The sequence below is a fragment of the Poecile atricapillus genome, chromosome 7 (assembly GCF_030490865.1).
Source record: "Poecile atricapillus isolate bPoeAtr1 chromosome 7, bPoeAtr1.hap1, whole genome shotgun sequence".
Classification (NCBI taxonomy): Eukaryota; Metazoa; Chordata; class Aves; order Passeriformes; family Paridae; genus Poecile; species Poecile atricapillus.
The window spans coordinates 24,664,948-24,690,227 of NC_081255.1; the positions used below are offsets into that span (position 1 = coordinate 24,664,948).

Genomic DNA, 25,280 nt, shown 5'->3' on the forward strand with positions numbered 1-25,280 from the left:
CCATGTCTCAGCTCCAAAGGAGCTGGGAACGGCATGTAAAACAGCCTGGCGCCTGCATAACACATTTCTCATATAGCAGCATTCGTGCTCCAAGGAGCCCCGTTTCAGATGTGCTGGATCTTGGTCCTGCCGGATTCAGATTTAAGGAAACACCACTGCACATCTTGAGTGGAAAGAGTGTTTCACCAGCCCGTTTACAGCTGGCTGTAGAAACTGAGATAAAAATGCAATCCATCACACCCCCGAGCTGGGCTCCCCCCAAGCTGGGAGCTCGGGGCTTTAACTGTTTGACAGCCAAGTGAGACTTGGCAAATACAACAACCGAGAAAAAAGGACTGGAAAAATCTACAAATTAGGAAACAGAGTGAAGTCAGGCATGGAAAATTCAACTCCTTGCTCAGAAATTAGCTGCCCAACATGAAGAAAACAAAAAGGGCTTCTGGACTGGGAAGCCACAGGTTTCCAGGGCTGAGGAGGCAGTAGGATCTTGTGGGTCCTGCCAAAACATTGGCACATCCCAAATCCAAGCTCCTGAACCCAAAAAGGCTACATCAGCTGAGTAGCGTGGAAAGCACTCCTAGAACATCTGACTTGAAGCAGAATTTGTGATACAAAGAAAAAGGCATGATTGTTATTTTTAACCAGTACCTGGAGCTGATAAAGTGATGCTAAAAGCCACCCAGTGATAAAGGTGGCTGCTCCAGCATTCCCCTTATTGTCATTTCACCCGACTGTACCCAGCACCCATCAGTGGTTTGGGGCCTGGCCGTGCCAGCCCCAGGGCCAGGGGTGCCTGGAGCAGAGCTGGCCGTCGTGGTGGCCGTTCACAAGGGCCATCTCATGGCTGCACATGGTGGTGTTGCTGAATGCCTCCGGGCTCCTCTCCGGCGTCCAGAGAGAAAACAGATGTGAAGGATCAGCTCAGGGCGGGGGGTGGGGAAGACATGGACAAATAAGCAAACGGCAGAAAACCTTGAAGAGAAAATAACCAGGCACCAGAAAGGAAATGAACTCCAACAAGGGATTAAAAATAGCAGCAAAGCAAGGAATTCAGCTCCGCCAAGACTCCCGGTTCGTTTTCAAGTGGAGGGAAGTCAGAGGGAGCTGCCAGGGCAGCCTGAAGGTTCACATACACCTGACAGCAACGGGGCAAGGGAATCCAGACTGGCTCCCAGCATGGTGGACAGGAGCAATGTGGTCCAGCTGGTACCAGTATCTGGTGCAGCCGACTTTGGAAGCTGCTTGTCAAGCACCACACGTGCTCTGGAGTCATTTGGCAACCCCAGCAGCTCTGCAAGACAAGGGAAAGAGCTGCCTTTCTCTCCATCACTCAGGTGTGTTTTTTCCCTTAAATCCACAACAGTTCAGCAAACAGGAACACGAATGCCCTGGAGATCTGACCTTCTCATCCTCCCCTGCGGGAGGGCAGAATTTCAAATAGATTTACTGGCGCTGCCCTCCAGACACTGTCTCGGGATGACCTGAAAGTCAAAGAGCACCCGAGGACTCCTCAAACATCAGCCTTGGCTCAGTGTGACAGGACAGGCAGTGACTTCCTGCACACTGACCTGGCAGCCCACTTGCTGTGCACAAGGAGCAAGATGGGACAGTATTAGCCCAGGAGTTGAAGGAAAGCTCAAGGTGGTCAAGAATGCATGGACAAAAGGGCAGCAGGCTTCTTAAGGCTTTTGAATAAGGAGATATGCTTTTCCCATGCCAAAGCCTGAAGGACCACTCCCTTTAAGGTTTTTCCAGAAGTCCTCTCCTCCTTCTTGGGGAAGCTCCCAAGACCCTGCAGGACTACAGAGGCCCCTTGGTGATTCACATGGCTTGTCCTCAGAGGGAGTTGCCCCTGCACCTTGTGATAGCAGAGGTTTTGTGGCTTTTCTTACTTCTGGTTGAGAAGGGCATCCCAAGCCCTTCGACGGCACTAGCTGAGCACCACAGATACAGTGTCATCCACTGGCATTTCTGTGGACCAGACAGACCACCCCAGCCACAGCTCCTGGACTGAGGGCAGCAGCACTCTCTGCCATGCCCACATGCTGCTCAAGGTGGGTGAGTTACAGAGCTGCAAATAGAACTCATCAGTGATGCATGAAAAATACCTCTAAGCCCTGAATCTTCTGGGCCAACAGGCACTGTCCCATCTTTAAGCTCTCAGAGGAGTGGAGGGAACAGGGTGCCAAGGTGGCCACCACCAGATGATCCTCACTCCCTTGGGAGTCCAAGCTGTTGGATGCAAGCTTTCCAGCTGCAGCTGATGGCTGTTCTCAGCATTCTACCCACCAGGAAAGACCAAGCAGCCACGAGTCACTTTTGCTGGCACAGTGATATCCTTGCAGCCTTGCTCTGTGCCAGGCAGCCACACTGCTGGCTTTGTCCCCTTGGGAAGGAGAATTGAAACCCACCCTGGTCTCCTCCCTCCAGCTGCCACTCCAGACGCCAAGCGTGGAGGTGCCAGACACGCAGGATGCTCGCTGGCACACGCTGCCCTTTGCAGCCAAGCCACAGGAGCAGAAACGTGATCCACTTCAGCAGGCAGAGGTCAAGTGGGGAGCAGAGTGGCAGGCACACCTAGGCTCTGCTTGGACTGAATCCTTCGGGAACACACAAGCGCCTTGGCTGTGCTCCAAGACTCCATCATTACTGGATAGTTTGCATTTCCTTCTAGGAAGACAGCCGGGAAGATCGGCACGAGGTGCACAGCCCGCGGCTACAGACTCCTGCAAGGAACAAAGCTCCAATGCCCGAAGCTGAGCGCACCAGACAATGGCCAGTAATTTTCTCTGCCATTCAGGCTCTGCAGGAGGAGAAGGAGCATCCCAGAAAGCCTTATTTTACAAAACCAGACAATCCCCTTCCACAAGGGGCATTCCCCAGCCAGCCTGGTGCAAAATCAGTTCCTCAATCCTGCATGCTCACCATATAAACAAGGCAAGAGGAATCCTTTGGGTGACCAGAGGCAGGTGAGGAAGACCTGATGCTGATATGAAGCTCAACAGACTTCTCCTCAATAGAAGCAGGGACAGGGAAAAAAGAAGGATTTCCAGAGAGAACATTCTTGCTCCAGGGTGTAATAACTTCAGGCGTCCAATGCACGCAGTGGATCACTGTTTGGGTTACAGAGGCTGGCCTGCCAAAAGCCACCCTGGCCCTAACCCCAAGGCTGGGATGTGACCCCAAGGGTCTGAAATGCACATGGTCACATGGCACATCCTATCAAAAGCACAGCCTGAAGAATTACAAATCCCAACATCAGTGACCCACTATGAATGCATGATCCACAGCTGGGAAGGGCAAGATGGGGGACAAATTTGGATCCACTTCACCTGGAGACCCCAAAATTTCTCTCCCACAAACAGACCCCCATGGCTGCAGCCCTTCCTCACCCTGGGGTCAAGCAGGTCTGCAGTGTAGGTGGTTGCACTGTGGCTGTGCTTCTGGCAGGACCAGGGGGGGAAAACTTGCAACACTGTCCAGGATCAAAAATCGAAGCCCTGGACAGCATCACTATGAACTTGAATGTGAGGGGTTTGAATCCCTCCTTTTCACAGGATGCAACATTTATGAGTTATAGATCACCTTAGGATCATGTCACCATATGAAGGCTGATCTGCATCCATCCTCCCCCAGGGTGAGACAAGGCTGCTCTCCTGCTTGCAGAGCCATTTACTCACTTGTGACCAGCCACAGGGGTGTCAGATAGGTGCCAGCCTCTGTGGGATGACCATGTCTCTGTTGGGTCAAAATCACACACTGGAGTGCATGAATTTGCGCAAGTGTAAAGGGAGTGAGAATTTTTGTTCTTTTTTTTTTTTTTTAAAAAAAAAACACTTGTAAAAACAAGAAGCAGATATTGAACTGGAGCCAACATCTGTATCTTTGTAAGACTCTAATTCACCAGCCTTTTGCTGACTCTAGAGCAATAAATATTCAGAGCCTTAAAAGCTTTACTTCAATCTGCTTAGGAGAAAGCAGCCTCAAACAATGGCCAAGAAGGGATCTTGCCCAGCTTCAGCTTCAGTAGATCATTTCAGAGAGGGAATGGCCCTCACCAGATCCTTGCAGCATCACAGTTCCTCATTCTTTTACAATGCTAAAAATTGAAGGCCCCCCCACAAAAGCCAGTTACTTGGAGCACAACCACCCATGCAGCAGGTGTGGCCCAGCAGACACAAAGGCCTCTCCCAAGGTAGGAACAGGAACAACCAGATAGAGAGAGATGAACACATCTAAGATCAGAGCTGCCATCACCCCCATGGTGATGGTAAACCTCTGGCCTTACTTCTCTACATGTGGATTCAACTAGTTCAGATGGTATTTTAGGCTGCATATGGGGCTTTTCATCTTCAGAACACTTAACAGGCACGTGTTAATCCCTGCAACGCCCTTCCATGGCAGATAAGTGTTTATTATCTCTGCTCTACAGCTGGTGGGACTGGCACGGTGGGGAGCAGCTCATTGTTGCAGACCCTGGGCAACCTCAGCTCCTGGGCTCCTTGAAAATACACAGCAGGAGATCCTAAGGAGCCTTGGCCACATCCTGGGCCAATGGAGCAGGGCTGGGCTGGGCACTGTCCTCCAGATTTCCAGGGGAGGAAGTCAAAGGCATCTTTCAAACACAAAGCCCCAGGACACATCTCCACTGTCTTTGTGCAGTAGGTAAGAACAGCAGCACTCATTTATTATGAGCAAATTAACACCCATGGAGATTAAAGCTTTATCTCCCACCAGCTCAGCCACATCTGACTTAGTGCAGGGCCTGGGCTGACACCGTGTCCCCATGTGCTGGAGAAGCCACATCCCACTGCATTTCCTGCTCCACAGGGTCCCAGCACCATGTCCTTGGCTTCTCCATTCTACTCTCAGCTGTGCCTTGTGCACCACCAGCCTGTCAGCTCTGCCTCTTCTGCCTGTTGATGCCCAAGTTTGACAGAGAAACACATAAAGAAGAGCAGAGGGCAGGATGGGGGCACCCCAGTCATGTGGTCCCAACACCCATACATTAACATCAGTGAGACACTGCTAGCTCTCTCAGTGCAGCGAAAGACAAACGTAAAATGAAGGACATCACCATGGGCACCAAAACTACCACCCCAGCCCTAAACACAGAGTCAGGGTCACACAGCAAGGAGGGAGGAATTACCGTGCACTTGGTTGATCTCGGAGTTGGATGACAGGATCTCATCAGCCAGCTTTTGGGCGGTGGGCAGCACCTCGGTGTGGTGTGCTGTGATCAAATACTGAACAAACTTCTGGAGCTGGTCCCTGTTCATCTGGAATAGGGTCTCTGAGATGGGAAGACGGAGTTTGACCTGGTCTGGCTTGCGGATCCTGTACAGTGAAAGCGCCACGACGTGAGCGCAGTAAAAAATGTCCTTGTTCCCACAGCCGCACGTCACGGAGGTGATTTTGCAGCGGTCGAAGCTGATGGCCACCTTGTAGGTCATCTCTGGTTCTGTCGCAGTCGCTGGCTCCGTTACTGTTCCGCTGAGGTGGAACCCTGGAAAGAGAAAGAGGAAGAGAGAAGGGTCAGGCTAGCTTCCCTCTGACCACAACCACCCATGTCAGCTTTGGAAGGAAGGAAAGCCAAGGCTGCTTGCGTGTCTCTCTCATATACCAAGGAGTGCAGCACCCAGCACAGCCCATCCCCGTGGCTTACACCCAGCAACACCCAGCCCATGTATACAAACACACTTCTGCACCAACACACACACAGCCAGACTCATCGGAGAGTTTATTTAACAGCCAAACCCTCAGGGGAAGAGCGAAGCTGCTCAGTTCCCATTTGTTTAAGTATCTCAGACTGTTTCTCTCCTGGGAGTCATTTCCATCCACGCCTCCCTCTCGCTGAATTTGCAACTCACATGAGTGAGGGCTGGTAGAAAAAGACCACGTTTGCTTTTCTTTGATGAAGCAGACAAAAAAACCCACAAACTAAATGCAAAGCAATTCCAACTTTGGTCTCTCAACCAGGTAGAGTGCTCCAGGGCATGGCCACAGCTCTGAGCTCTTCCACACAGTGGAAATAAAGAGCAGGGACAGGAGCTATGCACAGTCCAAACCACAGCTGGGGGAAAACCATTCCCTGAGTCCCACAAATCGTTCACAACAATATTATGGTCCCCCTGACAATTCCCACCATGCACAAAGGGACCACAGCGCCTTCAGGCACAAAGTGTGAAAAAAGCCCCCAGAAGTCCCAAAGGCAGGTGAGTAACATGAAATGGGCTCAGAAAGTCCCATGGGTTCAAAGAAAGGTGGATATGCCAAGCAAGAGAGGGACTAAGTCAGTGAGATAAGATTTATGGATGGCTATCAACCTCACTTTGAACGGGAGCCTCAGGGAGTCCTTCTCACAATCCAGCTGCTGAGTGGTCCAACACCAACACTCTGCACTTGCTCAGCCACCCGGAAAAGGGGTATCCTTGGTTTCTCACACTCATCTGCCTTGCTTTTCCAAGAGGAGGTTAATTAACACAGCCAGGGCAATCCGGTGTCCCCATGTCAGAACATGGTGTGGGACTTGGCACCCCACACTGCCCATCCCAGCCATCCTCCCTGAGGAAGATGCTCACTTTTCTCCATGCCACTGCAACCTTATTAAACGTGTGTATGTACAGGTCCCTGCAGAGCCTGCCATCCCCTTGGAGAAGGCAGCAGACAGCTGAGAGCCCTACAATTAGCGATAGAAAAGGAGAAGGGGTGAGGGGGGGGTGAAGATTAAAATACATTAACTGCATCAAACTCTTGTGCGTTTGCCAGCTCTTACAAAGGCTTTCGGAGACAAATTCTACCAGAGGTTTTTAATAAATGGCATCAAAACCAGCTATTCACTGCCAGTCTCTTTAAAGCCACGCCAAAAACCACATTCAAATCTGATTAAGCGTCAAGGAGGTCTGCTTTTACTTTAGTGCCGGGGCGGGGGAAAAGCAGACCTGTTCTACTGCCATCACCCAAAAGCCACCCCATGTGGCCAGCAGAGCAGGAGGGGAGGGATGGACAGCCCTGCACTTCCCTCCCCTCCCTGCTCGCAGGCTGCCGGGAGCAGGAGCGTGGCTGTGGAGGTGCTGGGCTCGGCGCCGCGGGAGCAGCACAGCCAGGGGCTGACAAACCTTCCCCTCCACACAAGCCCGTCCCCCAGCAGCCAAACTATATAAATCCAGAGGATAAACTCCGAAGTGTTTATGTTTTACCACTTCTCTGGTTTGCAATGCTTGGCAGGCAGCTCCAACTCACTGCCAGTTTCTCCCTAGTTTACTTTTTGAACAAGTTAAAGGGACTGGAAACCGCGTTACTGAGCAAGTATGTACATCCTCGTATGTATGCCTGCACACACATATATAAAACACTCTAGGACAAATTACCGGCCATAAACACTGCCTTGAAATGCTTACTTTAACAGGACCGTGGGCCAGTCCCCACTTGGGGCTAACTGGTGTAAGGCTGGAGGAACTCATTTAACCAAATGACCTGTTTCAGACAGGTGTAAGTCTGAAAATGTATCAACTGTGATCTCATCCAGCCTCTCAAGACAGAATATTTGTCCAGATACTTCTCAGACTATTCTCAGGCACCCCAAAAACTGTGCTCTCCCATCTGCTGCAAGAGCTGGTCTTGACAACTCAGATCTGGTCTGCACATCGAACAGGACCATTCAGTATGTCAACAACTGCCAAGTTCATCTGCCACTCGAGCCCCAAGTCAAGAGCTGGTTTAGATTTTAGCTTTGGTGACAGCAGGTCTATTTAAGATAAACTAGGAACTCTATTAAACATTTATCAAAACTTGAGTCAGAAATTAAACATGGGGCGGGGGGTGGAATAGAGATGAGCTGGCAAGAACAGAAGCATTATTTGTGAATACTTACATTAATGTGAGGTCAAACTGCAGCTACTACATTGCAGACAGGTCTGCACCCTATCACCCATGGCTGCTGAGCACACAAGCTCAGCAGTGATGGGTACCACTATCCCAGAGAAGAGTAGTGGCTAAAAAGTGGGTTTTGGGGTGGTTACTCCATTGTCCATTGAAGCACACACTCCCGCTCCACACAAAACACTGATGCTATCACCAAAAATCTATAGGTGACCCTGGAAAAGTACAGCTGTTACTGTACCCTCCTCTCTGTTCATCTTGCATCCTAGAAGAAAGAAGCATCCTAGGAGCTGTGATACCAGCACTTCAGTAGAGAGAAACACAGCCCTGATCACTGACACAGGATCTGGATGGCACTGAGAGCAAAGACACTCTCCTCTGTGTCCTCCCTGTACATTTCAATTTAAGACATTCCTACAGCCCAGTGCTTATCTAGGACTTCATCTTCTGTTCTTAACATAAGCTAACTTGGTATTTGATTTGCTGCCAGCAAAGTGACAGTGCCAAGGCTTGAAAACCATGGAAAAGAAATAATTAAATACCATCTTTGTAACTACAGACTCATTACGCCCCTCCAGAGTCTAGCTTTGTCCCAAGAACAACATCGCCTTTTCCCTGTCCCAAAACACCCTCTCCTACTTTTACCACAGAAGCTTCCCAGTGGATGTCTCTTTGATCGAGGCTGTAAAAGGAGCTGAGTGTTCATAACCGCTCCAGAAAAAGCACAAAAAGGTGCCATGAATTTTCACGGGCACACAGGGCATGATGAGCTCATCTCTTTCTAATCCCAGCCATCCAACCCATCAAATGGGGACAAAACACTGGAGCAAGAACCTTCTTTGTTTTACTGCCACAGGACATTGCATCTCTGATTTAAGTTAAAACAGACCCCAGAATTGTTTTCCAGGAGTTTGTGAGCTCCACACTGGTGGGACTTACACACTTGTCAGCTGGGCAGCACTCCCCTCTTCGGAGCTGATGAACCCTGCAAGCTGGGAGGAGGATGGATCCAAGGAAAAAAAATTCCTGGGCTTTCCAACAGCTGCAAAGGATCAAGCCTTTAGTAGGGACCCCAGTGCAGGAGACTTTCCTATTAGGACACCAGCATTAACACCTCAACAGAAGCATCTTTAACCAAGACAGTGAATTCTTTGATTTCTAAACCTACTTGACCAAAAGGAGTTGTGCAAACTCTTCCAGTCCTGAAAAAACAGAGAGCCTTTCAATGGGACATCTTTAACCCAGATATCCACATGCCAACCATCAGGAGAAACCACTAGCCTGTCCTGCAGCTCCAACCTACAGCCATGAGGCCAGCTGCAAAGACCCCTTGTTTTGTGTCCTCCAGCAAATCACTGAAGATAAGCCACTCATTAAGGCTGGTTACATTGAAATACCTGGAGTATGGAGATAGGCAGACCCCCAGATGGAAATTTAAACTCCAAAAACAAACAAAACCCAAGCATAGCCCCTTCCCTTCTCCTAACTGTGGCACCAACACCTGCAAGAGAGGACTCCTTCACACCTACCACACTAGCTGGGAACCCAAGTGCTCAGCTCTGCTCCCTCTGGCAGTTGCTGCTCACAGCCATCCCTCAGATTTCACAGTGCAGCCCAGACAGAAGTCACAGTTGTCATTAGCTAAGTTGTGCCATTCGGAAAAAATTAGCTCTTTCCTCCCAGGCGTGGCAGTCTCCTGCTTTTCCCAGAGTGTTGGCACAGTCCTGCATGGGTGGAAAGCACCACAGAGCTGCAGCTACCTGCAAGACCTAACCCTGAGGATGCTGCACTGGCATTGTTCTGTGAGAGGATGGGGGCCAGTCTTCATGTGGGGAACACTTATTCATGGCACTGTGGTTCTTCTGTCTCCTCCACCGGCGTTTCTCTGACTTTGTGGAAACCTTGAAGCAGGGCAGAGAAAGGCTCAGCAGAGGGAAACATGCCCTGAGCATGGACTGCTGGTGGGATGTGGCTGAACAGAGTACATAAAGGACTCACAACCACACCTGGCTGTCAAAACCTCAAGTAACCTCCTACTTCCCGAGGCTGATATTTTGGGCAGCCTCTGTTAGGAGCAACGTGATGGAAAGTCCATCCTCACAGCTTCCCAAAGGCACCAGCCACATCCCCTTGCATGGTAGCCAGAGGGGTGGCTGTGGCAGACAGCAGCTTGGATGCTCACTGTTCTTGTACTCCATGCTCAGCTCCCAGGATTCTCCACCTCTAGCCAGACTAACCCCACTCCAAATCTGGTTTTGGGGAGCTCTATCCTCAGGCAGGAGCTCTGTGAAACCAAGCAGGAATGAATACACAGATATTTATGGGGCCCAGCAGATGTAGACGAAGTAAACTGAAATTCTCGGTTCAAGTTGTATACACTAGGTTAACGTGACCCAAATATATTTTTTTTAAATTTCCAAACCACAGCGGAAAGTTATTTTAAACTAAAGTGATTCCAAGCTCTTTAGTGATTAAACGGACTGCAGCTCCAGCTCCTAGTGGAAAAACCATTTGTTTTTCCAGTGTGTGAAAGCCATAACTAGCAATGAATAATAATTGCCGCACCAAGTGTTATTTATAAGTCATTCTCAGTCACATTTCCATGCCTCGAAACAGCAGCTTTCTAAACATGAACTTAAAATTGGTCAATATTTGTAATGTAGACAACACCCACGGGAGGAAGGTGTTGGTGTATTTGGGGGGTGGGAAGCGGAAGGTTAGTAAAATCTCCCAAAGCTTTCCGGCTTCTAGATCAATTCCTCCAGCCGGCTGATGCTGACAATTGCTCAGTCCCTGACCTTGCACTTGGAAAGGAGATGGGCTCATGAACTCATTTGCACATGACAATGCTCCAGCAAAGTGAATCATCTGCCTCCGATAGTAAAGAGAGTACGGCGTGCCCCAGCCCTCCTGGGCTCCATTCAACCAGCACAGGGCTGGCCTTTTGTGCTGCCAGTGCAAGAAAGACTCGGCTGAAGATGTGTGCAATTAAACCCACTTTTCTTGTTGCTCTTTTGATTCAGCGGCTCAATGAGAGGCACCCTAGGCAGGTGTTGTCACACACAGATAAAATGTGCCTTTTCAGAGCACTGGCAGACAGAAAGAAAGAGGGTAAGGCTGAATCAATTGCCATTTCTCCCTTGCAAAATAGGGAATCTAGGCTTCCAGCGAGTCAATGAGCAGAGCTGCTATGAGTTTCCATCCTCCCTCCTCCCCAAAGCTATTCTGTTTTGTGACCGCAGGCAAAGGTGCTGCTGTTGAGACAGACTTCAGCAGGGATGAAGGAGGCAGGCGATGGCTGGCCAGGAGGATGCTGCCCCAGCAGAACAGCCGTGCTCCTGCTGCTAAAGGTTTTCCCCCTGCAGCCCTCCTCCCTGTCCCCACCATGCTCCTGTCCTTGCCCAGTCATTATCATCCTGGAAAAGCTCCTCTACTTTCACAGAGCTAACAAAGACCATTAATATCACCCCAGGAAGGAGCCATGCCTGCAGCTGAGCTGCCGCAGGAGGAGCCGAAACAAAGGGAAATGGATGAGTTGGAGAGTAATGCACCATGTCTGCAAGAGTCCCCACACATACCTATGGCCTTGGGCACCAACTAGGTTTAGGAGAAATACTCTTCTATCACCTCTCTGGGTAGGCCAGGGAAGAAGCAAGAGCTGCAGCTGTAAACAGAGGAGATGCAATGGGGCTGTTTGTGGTGGAGGGAGCCGTAAGCTCCTCTGAGCAGCTGAGTAAGCTGGAGGGACGCTCTCTCTGCCATCTGCTCTGATCCCACAACACCTCCTGCAAATGAAGAGTCAATCCGCCGGTTTCTATCCCTGTTAACCTCTAATCAGCCAAGAGGACCGGCCTCTGCCTTGCTCTTTATCCGAGCCAGCTAATGCGTGAAGCACACCGCGCTTCCCATCTGCTCCAGCATTACTAGAGTTAAAGGACAAAGCCGTTTCCCTGTCCCGAGCATTCACTTACACAGATGCCCTTGTATTAACTCAATTTCTCAGTGATTTCCATTATTACCCTTACGAGATTTCTGGTGTTTGTTTATCTAGGAGCCTGAAATGGAGGTTTTTCCCCTCCCCCTACCCAGCTCAGGGGCTTGGCTGGCCCAAGGCCATGCTCCAGACAACCAGTCCCAATCTGTGACTTTTCCCAAAAATGACTACAAAATGCTCTCCATTTTCTCCCCAGCCCAGAGTGCCCTTTGTTTCCCATACAGTGTTTAAGAACCAGTTTTTTTGGGTCTTTGTTGCCAGCCCCAAAGCCAAGACCACCCTTTCCAGCATCACCTTCCACAATCTTCCAACACCTGCTCACAAACGGGTTTTTAATCTACCCAGATGTGCAATCCCTGCTCTGAAGACATACAGTTTGGACAAAATGAAAATATACAACCAGTTTTAAAGCCTGGACTGATTTCCTCTGCTAAGGTATAGCCTTGCAAGCTGAAATACTGTGCTAGCAGGTCAGATCCAACTCAAACCAATCTAAATAATGGTGCTGAAGCAACAGAAAGGGCTTGAAGAGTTGATGAGCTCACAGCATCTTGGTTAACATGTGCAATAACTAGTGGCAAAATGCTGTCAAGTTCCTGCTCTTTACTGCTGCAGTATAACTTATAGCCACCTTGAATAAAAAGACTTTTCTTAATACAATCAGAAATGTGAGAAAGATGAAAATGTGCAGTACGTTTTTCAGCGGAAGCCGTGAACACAGCATCCCTACAGCCAAGGGAGAAAAAGCAATGCATTTCTGTGACCATCCCCAAAGCATCCAGCCCTCTTTTCTCTGTGCTCACAAGTGGGTATATCCAAACAAGGAGCAACATGGTTCCTTCTTACAGCTTAGGTGTTTGCTCAACAGACACAAGGTTGTTTTCAAGCATGAAAGAAAATATCCACAGGGAGGAAATTCACTTTTGCCACAGCTTCCGGGCCCCTGCATGCCATCAGTTGGCGCTGCCACAAAGCAAACGCAGCCCTGTGCTGTCACCACCTCAGCTGCCTCAAGGAAACTGGTGGGAGATGCCAAAACTCACACACGAGACTCAGATGGGGTCATCTCCTGACTTCAATGAAGCCACCCAGATTTCCAACAGCTGAGAAGCTGGCTTCTAGCAGATAAAAGGGTTTTAATTAGGAACTGCCTCTTATCCCTTCATGCAAGTATCACCATGATGGGATCACTGAAATTCATCACAGACAAAAGCAAGCAGAGCAGTGCTCTTCCCTTCATCACCTTTTTTATGTGGTGATTCACAGAGCTCTTAGCTCCACAAAAACATAATCCTAACCCTTAAAGCAAAGTGCCTCCTATGCCAGAGCCTTTAACCTGTTGCTCCTGGCTTAAGAGCTCCTTCCTGAGTGCCCTCTGTTTGTGGAAGAAGTTGATCCACAGCCATGGACATCCTTTTCTCTCGAGGTATCTGCTCGCCTTGCTGACCTGCTTTTCTGAGACATAACCTCCCTCCTGAATTGGCTGCTCTTCCAGGACTTAGCCTGAGGCTGGGGAGCAGCTTTGGATTTTGTCTCCAACTATGCAAAGATAAATTGCATTCAATGCATATTTTACCATTTAAAGCTGCCTCAGGAGTGGGCCATCTTCAACTCAAAACACAAACTCAATTTACCAATATCGAAAATCAAAAGCAAAACCAAACCTGAGAACCTCCTGACTTGTTTTCTTCCCACATTTTGGTTTTGCATAGGGCAGGACTAGCTTAAGAAGGACCAGAATCAAACCAGGACATCACACAGCAATGGAGGGAAGCAGGACACCACCCTGATCCTCCCTGAGACACCACACCTTAAAATAGCAGCTCTACAATTTATAGAGAAGTTATTAGTTATGATTTTCCTGGCCCTCAGATGCCTTCCAAGGGAATGAGGCAGCCTAGATTCAATACGAAAATCTGCTCCAAATTCTTCCCCAAAAAGACACTTTTTCCACTAAGAATAGCTCTTTCATTTTTAAGAGAGCATAAAGTCTGACTTTCTAAGTCACTGGCAGTGTTGTTAAATGAACACTGTATTTACAAAGCATTTCAACAGAATTTGTTGTAATGGTCTCAGTAACAAATTTGCTGAAAAGGTCAATTAACTTCCTTCCGAGAACCTCACTTCTAAGCACAGAAAATGGCTTTGCATTAAAAATGCTTCCCCAAAGTGGAAAAAACTCTAAGGTGGCACCATTTTGCCATTTCTGCTCTCCACTCCCCATTCAGCAGCTGAGCACAGACCCCAGGAGAAGGCACCAGAATGACTCCCCTCTCCTGCTGACTTTTACAGCCCTTATTTAGAATATATCCACCTTCTTTTTTTTCTCTTTTACATATATATATAATTTCACTAAGGAGACCACAGACACAAACTTTATATTGCAGAAATATTATTATACTTAAACAGCTTAGCTCACTTCAGTAACTTCACAAAAACTTAGTGGTTTCCTCTCCTCTCTGGCCCCCAAACCAATAAAGCTTAAATTCTGGAGCTTATTTGGGCTGCTCCATATAGGGAAATTATCTACTCATTGCAGAATAAATTATTCAGCAATTGCTATTCCAGATCAGCCTCTTCTGTTGACATTTTATTCCAGAATAATTTTTGGAAACTCTGAGGGTATATTTCTGAAGAAAGGGACTTCAGTTCCAGGACAGGGAGTTATCCAAACCTGCTGGCACACCAGTGGCTGGACTGGTCACCAGCTCATGGTGAGAGCCTTGACCAGAGCCATCCCAGAAGAGATGAAAGGTGGTAAAAAGTTTGGGAAGACTAACTGCTGTATTTCAACATCCAGCAAAAACTGAGGTGAAGGAAAGGCACAGACCTTGATTTCATGTGGAAAAAAATGGTTTTTTCCAGCTTTCTTTCAATCCGTAAGTTGAAAAGTGAGAGGAACCATCCAGCAAGAAGCTGGAGGACTTTGCATTGCAAGGTGTAAGTAACATTTGGAGGTGAACAGAGCTGCACCCTGCTGTTTTTCCTCGCACAGCTTTTATCCACCATGCAAGTGAAGTGTGTTGAGGGTATTTGAGAAGCGCCAACTCTGACAGTGGAGAGCTCTTGCAGAGCATCTACATGTGCTGTGGCAGTTTCCAAGCCCAACTCAACCTGCTGATGGATGTTTTATGCCTCTTCCACATGGAGCGGGGTTTTTTTGGGTATCCTCCAGTTCCACCAAATTATGCATCACATCCAACACTACTCAAAGTCAGCTCCATGGAGCCCAGAGGCCAAGCCTGAGCAGCCAGACTCATTGCCATTTCCTGGGCACAACCATTTCCCAAACCCCACAAATGGCTCCCTGGTACAAACACCACCACGCACAAACCCCAACACATTAGAGAGTAACAGCAAAGCAGTGTGTTCATGCACTGTAAGGAAAATCAAAGAGGGATAAGACCAACCCAAGCGAGGCAACCACATAAAAGTGTTCAGTTGCCAGTATGTCCTCTCTGGTGAGACCCCGCAGCGAAGTTCTGGGTCATGGCTGACAAACAGTCAAATTTTCCAATTCTGCATGACCAAAACCCTCTGCAGAACAGTCAACACACTTTAAATAACATTTTAAAAACCCTTTTGATCACATTAGTCTTCACATGACCTTTTTGAGAAGTCAGGAAGGCAGCAGGAGGTCTGCAGAGCAGAGACTTCCCCAGCAGCCCTCCTTGCTTGAAAGGAATGTGGTTTGGGAGACAGATGCCCAACAAAGATGCTCTGCTCTCCTGCATCAGCATTTTTCACCGTCTTTAGCATGTAGGCATTTCAGGAAAAGCAGATTCCCATGCAGTGATTTTAAGCCACTCAGTACTACCCTTTCTCCTTCCAGACACACATTGTCCCCAGCATGTCCTAGCCGTACATCACCAACCTCTGGCTTAGCAATGAGCGTGCAACTGGAAAGCTGTCCTGGAAGATCCACCATGCAGGGAAACACAAGCCCTCCTGCTTTTCAAGTCCAAGATGACTCCACAGCTTCACAGCCTTCAGAAACACAAAGGACCACAAAAGCTAATACCCAGGGAAATGGAAGCCATCGTTCTTGCTAGGTCGGGAGCAGTGTACAGGCTGCCTCTGCAAAACTCATGTTTCTCATTAAAAACTTCACAGATTTTTTTTTTTTTTTTCCCCTGGAAAAACATTGTTATTCAACCCACAGCCTAGACTGCAGGCTCCTCCGTTTGCTTTTGATGCAGTGCAAACATCTAAAATGACACTATGTAATGACAAGATCTGTCATCAGGATGGCTGGGGCTACAGTAAAAAGAAAAACAAAGGAATTATCCTTTCCTTCTCCCTAGAATTCAACACAATTAAAACAAAAGGAAACCTATACTGTGAAGTTAATGCTTAATACAAAGGATTGAAGGGAAAAGGGAAAAGTGTGATGTGAATCATTTAGTGGTGGTTTTCTTCCATTATGTGCCATGAGGCCCTTTTGGCGGCGGATGGAGAGTCTCCAGATCCTCTAAACACAGGTTTATCCCAGTAATTAAGTTGGGAAAGGGAAAGGGAAAGGGAAAGGGAAAGGGAAAGGGAAAGGGAAAGGGAAAGGGAAAGGGAAAGGGAAAGGGAAAGGGAAAGGGAAAGGGAAAGGGAAAGGGAAAGGGAAAGGGAAAGGGAAAGGGAAAGGGAAAGGGAAAGGGAAAGGGAAAGGGAAAGGGAAAGGGAAAGGCCTGCAATATCACAGATATTATCTATCTGTGGGTGAAATTCCACCTCTGCAGCCTCCTAGTTAGCCCCCATCCTCTGTGGGGCAAGCCAGGCACAGCTCCCTGGCAGCAGACACAGCATGGACCAAAATGTTATCAGCACATTCATCACAATTTGGAACTGGAAGAAACCAAAAATGCAGTCAGCTCAGCATAACGGGATAGAAATCAAGTAAAAAGCAAAACCAGATGAGCAACTAGGATTTGACTCCTCTCTTCCCTCTGAAAAGGGAAGTCAGTAATTTGAGAGAAGGTGGTTTTACCCACAATCTCAGCGAAGGGTTTCAGGAGTCACCCTAATAATCATATAACCCAAGTATTATGCAGCACTCCCACTTAAGAGATGGGGAAAACACTGAGGGGAAATCTTCCCCTGACCCTTGAAAGCAGGTCCATAGGACTGCCTGGAAAAGGAGGAGCAGTCACACACTATGGGTGACATGTCCTGGCTTGGAGTGGTCTCTCTTCTGGTCAGATAACAGAGTGCACCTGAGGAGCTGCACCCTGCTATTTTTCCTGCTTCATGCTGAGCAGGAGCAGAGCTCCCCTTCCTCTGTCTGGGAAACCAAGGCAGAGGGGTCTGGCAGCAAATCAAAGGCCAGGGTACAGTGGCTGGGAAGTAGTGAACAAGTATGCACTTGTCCACTGCTGTCTCTCCAGGAAGGAAACCTCTAGCCCTGCCTTACCCCCAGACATTCTCCTAAGTCTCAACCTGTAATATCTGCAAGGTTCTGGGTAAACTCATGTGTTTGGGCTTTCCAGGAACCACGGCTACTGACTAAATATGGTGCATCATTGCTCTAATGAGAGTGGTCAGGGCTGATGATGCCCTCACTAAGATGACACCTGCAAATGTATCTGTGCAGGTGGATTCCATACTGCCCTGATGCTGGATGCTGCTAACCCCACCTCCACAGCTGCTTAGCAACTCCCACAGTTTGCTGCACCGACTGCGTGTCAAGCATTAAGTACCCTCACACTCAGGTTTTGCAGCTGAGGAACAGACAGGAGATAACACAGAGGCAATTCTCTCCTCCAGGAGGTGGCAGCTCAACCTGTGCTGCGCTCTTGGAAGTTCCTGCCAAGATGCCAACCTGCAGCACATGCCATTGAACAACCACTGTCAAACCATTTGCAGTGGAAAAGCCCCAGTCTGTGGAGCCACACAGAAAGCCTGGTTATCACAGGCACTTCGAGAAGATGCAATTATGATCTTGAGACCATCAAGGTACAGAAACTGAACCCAGTTTTCTTTCCAAAGCTCTAAACATTTTAAGCAGATACAACTGCTTTTGTCATGGCTCACAGCTTCTAAGTAACTTGAGTTGCTCAGAGAAGTTAGTATCATCCTGAAACACAGCCAGACTCCATCACCTCCACATTCCCACAGAAGGGGTATGCATGACACTTAGGCCAAGGTCACCTCCAAACCAAACACAGCATCACCTCAGGTGGGTGTCTGAAGGAAGCAGCTGTGGGTTTCTGGCATCTACAGAAAGCTGAGACCTGACTGGTACCACACCCCAAATGATGATGCTCATCTAGAGGAGCAACACTAGGATTGCCCAGTGATACACAGGGAAAACATGTCTGTTCACAAGACAGCTGGGCTTCAAGCTTACCCAGAGCTAAAGGAGATGAGAGCCCCAAAGTTCCCAGTAAGACCAATTTATTTCTCCCTGAGCCCTTGCTCAGAGACCTATTTACAAAACTTTACGCCCACTACTTCTGTGCACAGGGAATGGTCAACCTTTACGGGCTCTGACACCGATGAACTCACCTCAAAAGCAAACAGTCCTTCAACAACACACACACCAAATTAAAATTATTCCAACCCTCAGCAGCCTCTCTCTCTGAAGAGCAACTGCCATTACTTATTAATTTGCTTCCTCAAGATAAACAAGAAACTTATTAAAGTCTGAAACAGACCAGGAGCACACAAGACAGCAGAGGGGAAGGGGACTGCCACTGGTCTTCAAAAAATAAATATTTCTATGCTAGATTACACTTTCCACTTGCTGGAAACTGGAACCAGTTTCCACTCTGTGCAGGATGGAAACCCCATAGACTTCTATGTTATGTTGAGGGCTCAGTCATTTATGAGGGGAGGAAGCACCAAATTTTGGACCTAGCAGGTGAAATGCAAATAAAAATAGACATTTTAAAGTAAAACCTAAATGCATCTGAGTGATGAGTGCATCTGTCTACAGGGTGCTCTCACAGATCATAACCTTGACATCTTGCAGAGGAGGTGCAATCATTTACAATCAATTCAGTTCCTTGTTTAGAGAAACTGCTCCGTTAAACCTAGAGATGAACTCAGCTTGGATGAAGAGAACACTTCCCATGAGAGCTGAAAGCAGAGTCTCACTCCATTCAGTCAACAAGCAGGTGATGCTCGTGGGTGGAACTGGAAGAACAAAACTCTTCAGTACAGTTTCCTACGTCATCTACAGTGAGGAGAAATGGTTGGAAGGATGATGAGGAGCAGAATTCCCTTCATGCTCACAATGTACATTTGCAAAGGCAAAACATCATCTGTGGATTTTCCACCCATGCAACAGCCGCTCCAACAGCCTTGCTTTCATACATCCCCCCTTGTTTCTCCAGTCACAAGGAAAGAATTAAAAATGGCTGTTTCCAGCCCAGTACGAGTTATCAATTGCATCAGTACACCAGCCCAAAGGAAATTCTGTCCACAGTATATCCAGCATTTGTGCATACAGCAGTACGTGGGAGATAAAAGGGAAAGAAAACTCACAGCAGATAATCAGGACACCTAAAATAAAAGTGGCAGGTCTGCAGTCATGGTTACCTTCAGTCCTGGTGGTTTGCTAAAAATCAACTTGATTTTTAAGTGATCAATGCAGAACAACAGCACTGAGGATGCCTCTGGGGCAGTCACAATCTTGGAACCTCTAGGATCCCATGAAGCCCTTATTCCTCATCCTCCCCCTTAATGAAGGTGTGAAACCTCACATTAGCATCCTCATCACCTCCAACCACACTACTGTAAGAACCACAGCTTTGAGAGCTTTGTGCCACCAAGAGACACTGCTGGATTCAGGCAATGGGTATGAAGTGTCATGGGGTGAGAGACCCCCAGACCCAAAAGTCTGAGTGAACTAAATGAAAAAGAAATGAAAACCAAATCTCCTGTGACCATTGCAGACTCTGTGACGTTCAGCCACTCCCAACTGCTGTTCTCTTCTACTGACCCCTGGACCACAGCAGTCATGGGACTGCCCTGGTCACACCTTTGCAATTCTTGAGCCAAATGCTTGGGAAATGCTATTCTAGTTCAATACCCGTGGGAAAAGTGATGATTGAAGGGTCACCAGTTGACATCTCCAAGCTGTGCTGCAGCAAGTAGACAGATGAAACAATGTGGTGGAGGCTGACACAAATGACAAAGCCACTGTGGGTCGGTCTAGCCTCTTGCTACTCTCCACCTACCATTGTTCACCCACCTCCTCTACACCCAGGGTGGGCTACAGATATACGGATATCACCCAGATAGATCCAAGGCAGATGCTGGATCCAGCTACCGCCACTGAAGATACCAATTAAACTCACCTTTAAATTTCTGGCTTCCTGTATCTGCATCAACTGGATAGTTAAGCTGACACCTTTGCACATTCTCTTTGTCTGAAGCCAACAGATCAATCTGCCTCAAATACAGGAGATCACTTTTTAACACTCCAAAGCTAATGAAAAAAATCCCCTCTGGTGAAAGGAAAACACTGGATCAGAGAAGTTTTATTAGCCCTTAACCATGCAAAGTTGGAAGCTCGTCCCCTGTTTAATTCTAATACTCCAACTCTGTTAAACATTAACTGTATAAATAATCAAATACTTCACATGACAGAGTCATACTTCCAATGTGGGGCAAATAACCCAGAGGGTAATGAAGGGTGTAGTCTTCTGGTCTGAAGGATTTCCAGCACTCTCCAAAAAGCAGAACAAAGACAGTCCCTTCCCCCTCCTCTGTCTTCAAAGCAAAAGCTTTGATTCACTTGGGGAGACCACATCAAGCCAGAGCAGAGGCATGCAAGTGGTATGCATCTCATCATTCCCCTCTGCTCCAGAGACACACGTGAAACCACCAGCCACTGTGTGGTCTCAGCCTTGTCAAACAACCTGCATCCACTCCTAAAACACCCAACTCTCCCTGGCCCCGCTGCCTGGCAAGCTCTGAGGATCCTTCCCAGCCTTGTTCCACACCGCTTGGGGAGGTGATGTGGCACCAGCCACTCAGCCCACACCAGTCCCAGACACAGACCCTTCCACCAAACCCCAACTGTTGCTTCCTCAACATGAGTGTTCTCCTGGCAAGCAGGACTTGACGCAGACAGGAGCTCCAGCTCTTCAAAAGCCTTTAGTCTTCCACCTGGCTCTGAGGGGCCACAGACTCAACCCCACTGAAACATCCCTCATCTCCATTGTTTGTAACATAGATCACAAGTGACTGGTGTTTTTGAAATTAAGATCTCACTCTCTTTGGGTTTTGGTTTCCCTGATTGCAAAGCTGGAATAATGTCCCTTCTGGGACTCACAGGCGGATTTTAAGGAGCAGGCTGAAGTTCAGCTCCTTAGGAAATGACAGAAGAATTTGCTGTGGAAGAAAAGATCTACGAAGACCAAAAGACTGTCTGAAAGAAGTTGAGAAATAAAAGCTGCATTAAAAGTATATGAAAGTGATGCCAACCATTCTCCTGGTCTAAGGTAAAGCTGAGGTAATTTTTTTGAAATATGTAAACATCTGATGTCCAGGACTGCCTCAGTTTAGACTGATGCTCTCACTTTAATGCTGACTGAAAAGCTTCAAGTGATGCTTGACAATCAAAGCAGCAAGAGCCAAATGGAGAAATGTCTGACCGACAGCCCTGCCTAAAACTGCACTTTCAGGCCTTCTGATTTTGGAAAGCCAGTATTGGCTTTGGCAGAACCCAGGAGAGCCATTGTGCATTAATTATCGCTCTTGCTCTGCAGACATTCAAAAGATAAAGACAACTGTGAGGCTTGTTCAGAACAAGGGATCCAGCACCATCTCAGAACAAGTACTTTCTCCTTCAAGTGTTATTCAACCATCCAGATCTTGAAGACAGCCCTTGACTGAAGGCCCTTTACCTACACTGTAAGGTAAAGCATGGACTCACCACAATCCATGTGATTTTTGTCCACATTGGTTAAGTTTAGGTTCAGCACACCACCTGAGCTGTAGAAAAAAAATCACCCCTCCCAAGCACAGCCATTACACCAAAACCTGCATTGTTGAAGGAGTCAGCAGGACTCCTCTCTATTAGCTGCACAGACAAAAAAAGACCCACTTCCACCACTTCACACCCAGCCATACAGCTGAGCAGAGCTGTATGGTCCATCATGACACCTATATAATATTCCAACTGAAACTGTACTGTTCTGGGCTTCCCCCAGCAAGACCCTGATTTATCTCCTCCTCCTGCTGACAGCTGAGAGTGCAGCTGGGATCCACAAGCACAGAGAAAGGCTCTTGGTTTCTAGAATGTCAGCTGTGGAGGTGGGGGAAACCAGGTGAAAAGCATTCCTGAGGAAATGCTTTTCCTGGTCAGCCCACCCTTTTCTGTTTGCTCCTCTCAGCACCCCCAAGAAGCACACACAGCATGTACAAGAGCATAAGACGCCCATCAGGGGCCCCCAACCTACCAGCACTGACTGGAATAGCTCAGGCTTAAGCCCAGCTCTTTGCAGACATAGCCCATCCCACATGCAGAGAATCTGAGAATGTAGAGAATGAACATGAAGAGGAGAAGGGACCCAGATCCTTGGAACTTGGTCCCTTCAGGAAACCACACCGGGAAGGGTTTAGCATGACTTTACCACATCTGCGAGCAGGTTTCAGCAAGTAACTCAGATGTCATTCAAATTGCTGGTGCAGCACCAAAGGAAGGACCCTCTGTGAGCATTGGACACGAGCATCTCAGTCCCTCCTGGCTCCCTCACCCACGCTGACACTTCACAGGCAAGCTGCCCACGCCTGGAACAAGCAGTCTGCTCCAGGGCTGATTCCCACTGCATCTCCCATCCTTATTTAAAACAAGAGCTAGCTGGTTTCCCTGTTGTACATGGTGCAATGCCAGCCACACTGAACAGGCTTCATGTAAAACACAGCCCACTGCCTTTCCAAGCCAAGGGGGAGACATTCTCCCAGTCTGCAGATAGCAACTTCAGACACCCTTAAAGCCAAGCTCTTGATCTTGCCTTCCTTCATGAAGCAAAGGCAGAAAAAGCACCACAACTCCTCGACTCCTGCTTTTTCTGCCAGCTCCTTCAGCAAGATAGACATACAGACCTCCTCCATCACTGCAGCAAAATCTTCTAAACAAGTCACACCAGACATGGAGATGGCAGGGACATATCTGAAGGACAAGCAGCCATGATAAAAGCCAGTGTTGAGCAGATTTCCTATCAGAAAGGTTAAACATTGAAGATCACTCCCTGAAACACTCATCCCAAAGGGAAACATAGGTTTTAAGGTCAAGCAAAAGAAGGAAATTCTGCCAAACGACCACATCCCAGCCTGTGGTGCCATGACTGATATGCCATCCAACAGAGCTGCACGGCCCTCCAACTGCTGCCTGTCCCATCCCTCTCCATTCTTGCAGTAAAAGCACAGAGGACCCAGGAAAATCAGGTAAGGCTCCTTATGAGGAAAAGCACCCCCATTCCTCATGAAGCTGATGGAAAAGCCTGCCAAGATTATGTCCAGTGGCGAAAGACCTCACACTGAGGGCTCTGGAGCAGCATCTACGTGAGCTTTTCTTGCATGTATGCTCTCCCCCAGACACCATCACTCCCCTAGGAGACACTCAGGCCACAGAGCAGGTAGAAGGTACAAGAAGCCCCAAAACAAGGCAGAGTGACCAGCATCACGCTGCACATCTCGAAGATGCAGGAACCTAGAGGCTGGAGGCACCAAGGCAGCCAGGATGCTGTGGCAGAGCTGCTGCCACCAACATCCTCCTACACCAGCCACCCACTGCTCCAGCACCACCAGCAACAGGTGGTCCAGACCTGGAGATAAAGCCAAGTACCACAGAAGGAGAAGGGCAGACACAGAGACAGGAGAACCAAGGGCTCTTCACCTCCCACGCAGCCATGTAGCTGTAGCCAGAAAGGCTTTTGGACTTGCGGTTCCTCATGCTGATGGAAAATTCAAAGCTGAGTTTTACTCCTGATTTGCAAATCCTGAGGAGGAGGAAAAGGGATAAAAAAAAGCCAGGCCATCTGCTCAAGGGCCTTACAGCAGAGAAGAGGGCTGCACATGGTGATTCTCCAGGTAGAGCCCTGGTACGACTTTCAGGTTGACTTGGCCATTTGATTTCTTTAGTGCAATTCCAGACACAGATGTTTCATAACACACATTATCGAGTGCGTACATGTGAGGAAACTATCTCCAATTTGAATATCCCTGAGAGCACATTGCTCTTATTAAACACACTCTGCAGAGCTATTGCTCCATGCAGCATTAACAGTACAAGACGTTCTGGTAGACTACAAAAATTGGCCCATAAAAAATAAACACTTCTGTCTTACTAAGGGCATCTGGAAATGACCCAGAGAGCTTGTCTATTTTCATTGGTAGCATTTTTGTACAACAGAAGAAAGAAACTTGTTGAGAGTTTTGAGCAAATGTTCCTCAAATGCTTACAAGGAATCCCTGAAAACACCAGCAAACATGCTACCCACCCAGCTCCCCACAGGCAGAGCTTGGAAGACCACAGTGTAGTCCCTTTCATTCAGGCTTTACCCCACTTACTACCCTTCCTGTTGTATCTCAGTAAATCACATCCTTGAGGAAAGAAATTTGTCTCGGACACAGGACCCACCCACTCCCACAAGCATCCAACTCCACCACAGCACACACGTGGCAGGGAAAGACAGGCCAAAGGAATGGGCAAGCTGCCCTTTAATGGGATGCTCCTTTGAGAGCAAACTGTGGTTCTGAAAGAAAAACCCAGTAACACCATTTAAAGTTAACATATTGCTACCTTTGCACTCCCCAGGGCTACAAACTTCCACCCTGGCAGCTGGACACATACTGGCTCAAATGCAAGAAGCAGGTCAATCCCTGGCATTTAGAGGTCCAAAGCTGAAACCTCCTTTTGTGTGCCAGAGGCCTGTGGTCATTTTCGGAGCTTCAGCACGTCAGCAGACAGCAGCATGACTTGCCATGCTGCCATCAATGCACACCAGCAAGTCAGGAAGCAGGAGGTACAAGAGTTCTGCTAACCTTTTTTTGCCCTGCTGCAGAAACCAACCAGAAACACTCACATCCCATCAGGGATGGGGTCCCGAAAGAGCAGACAGGAATAAACCACAAAGAGATAGCATCTTCCTCAGCAGCCTCTTGTCTGGAGACATATTGCTGGTGACTGGTTTCTCAGGGCTCTTCAAATTCCTGCTCCAAGCTCAGAGGACTGGAAACAGGAATGGTGGAGTCACCCATTCCAGATCCTACCCAGGGACTGTTCTGATGACTGCCTGACTCCTTCCTTCTCAGCAGAACATTCCAAAAATGAACCAAAACAAACTCTAGAGTCATGACACTTCTCACAAGGCAGACTCCAGGCTCTCCAGCCAGGCCCAACTGCAGACGCCACAGAAGTGTATTTATTTTAAAGACTATTTGAGCTGGAGTTTGTGAGAGA

At 48.1% G+C, this 25,280-nt stretch overlaps 1 protein-coding gene across 2 annotated transcripts in view; it reads right to left on the reverse strand.

Annotated features, from left to right (window-relative positions):
* Positions 1 to 25,280, reverse strand: part of ZSWIM5 (zinc finger SWIM-type containing 5) — a 99,251-nt gene that overhangs the window by 26,359 nt on the left and 47,612 nt on the right. For both annotated transcript variants that reach the window (XM_058842139.1, XM_058842140.1), the window contains exon 2: positions 5,150 to 5,506. In XM_058842139.1, the coding sequence (XP_058698122.1) occupies positions 5,150 to 5,506 (357 nt within the window). The remainder of the gene's footprint in view (positions 1 to 5,149; positions 5,507 to 25,280) is intronic.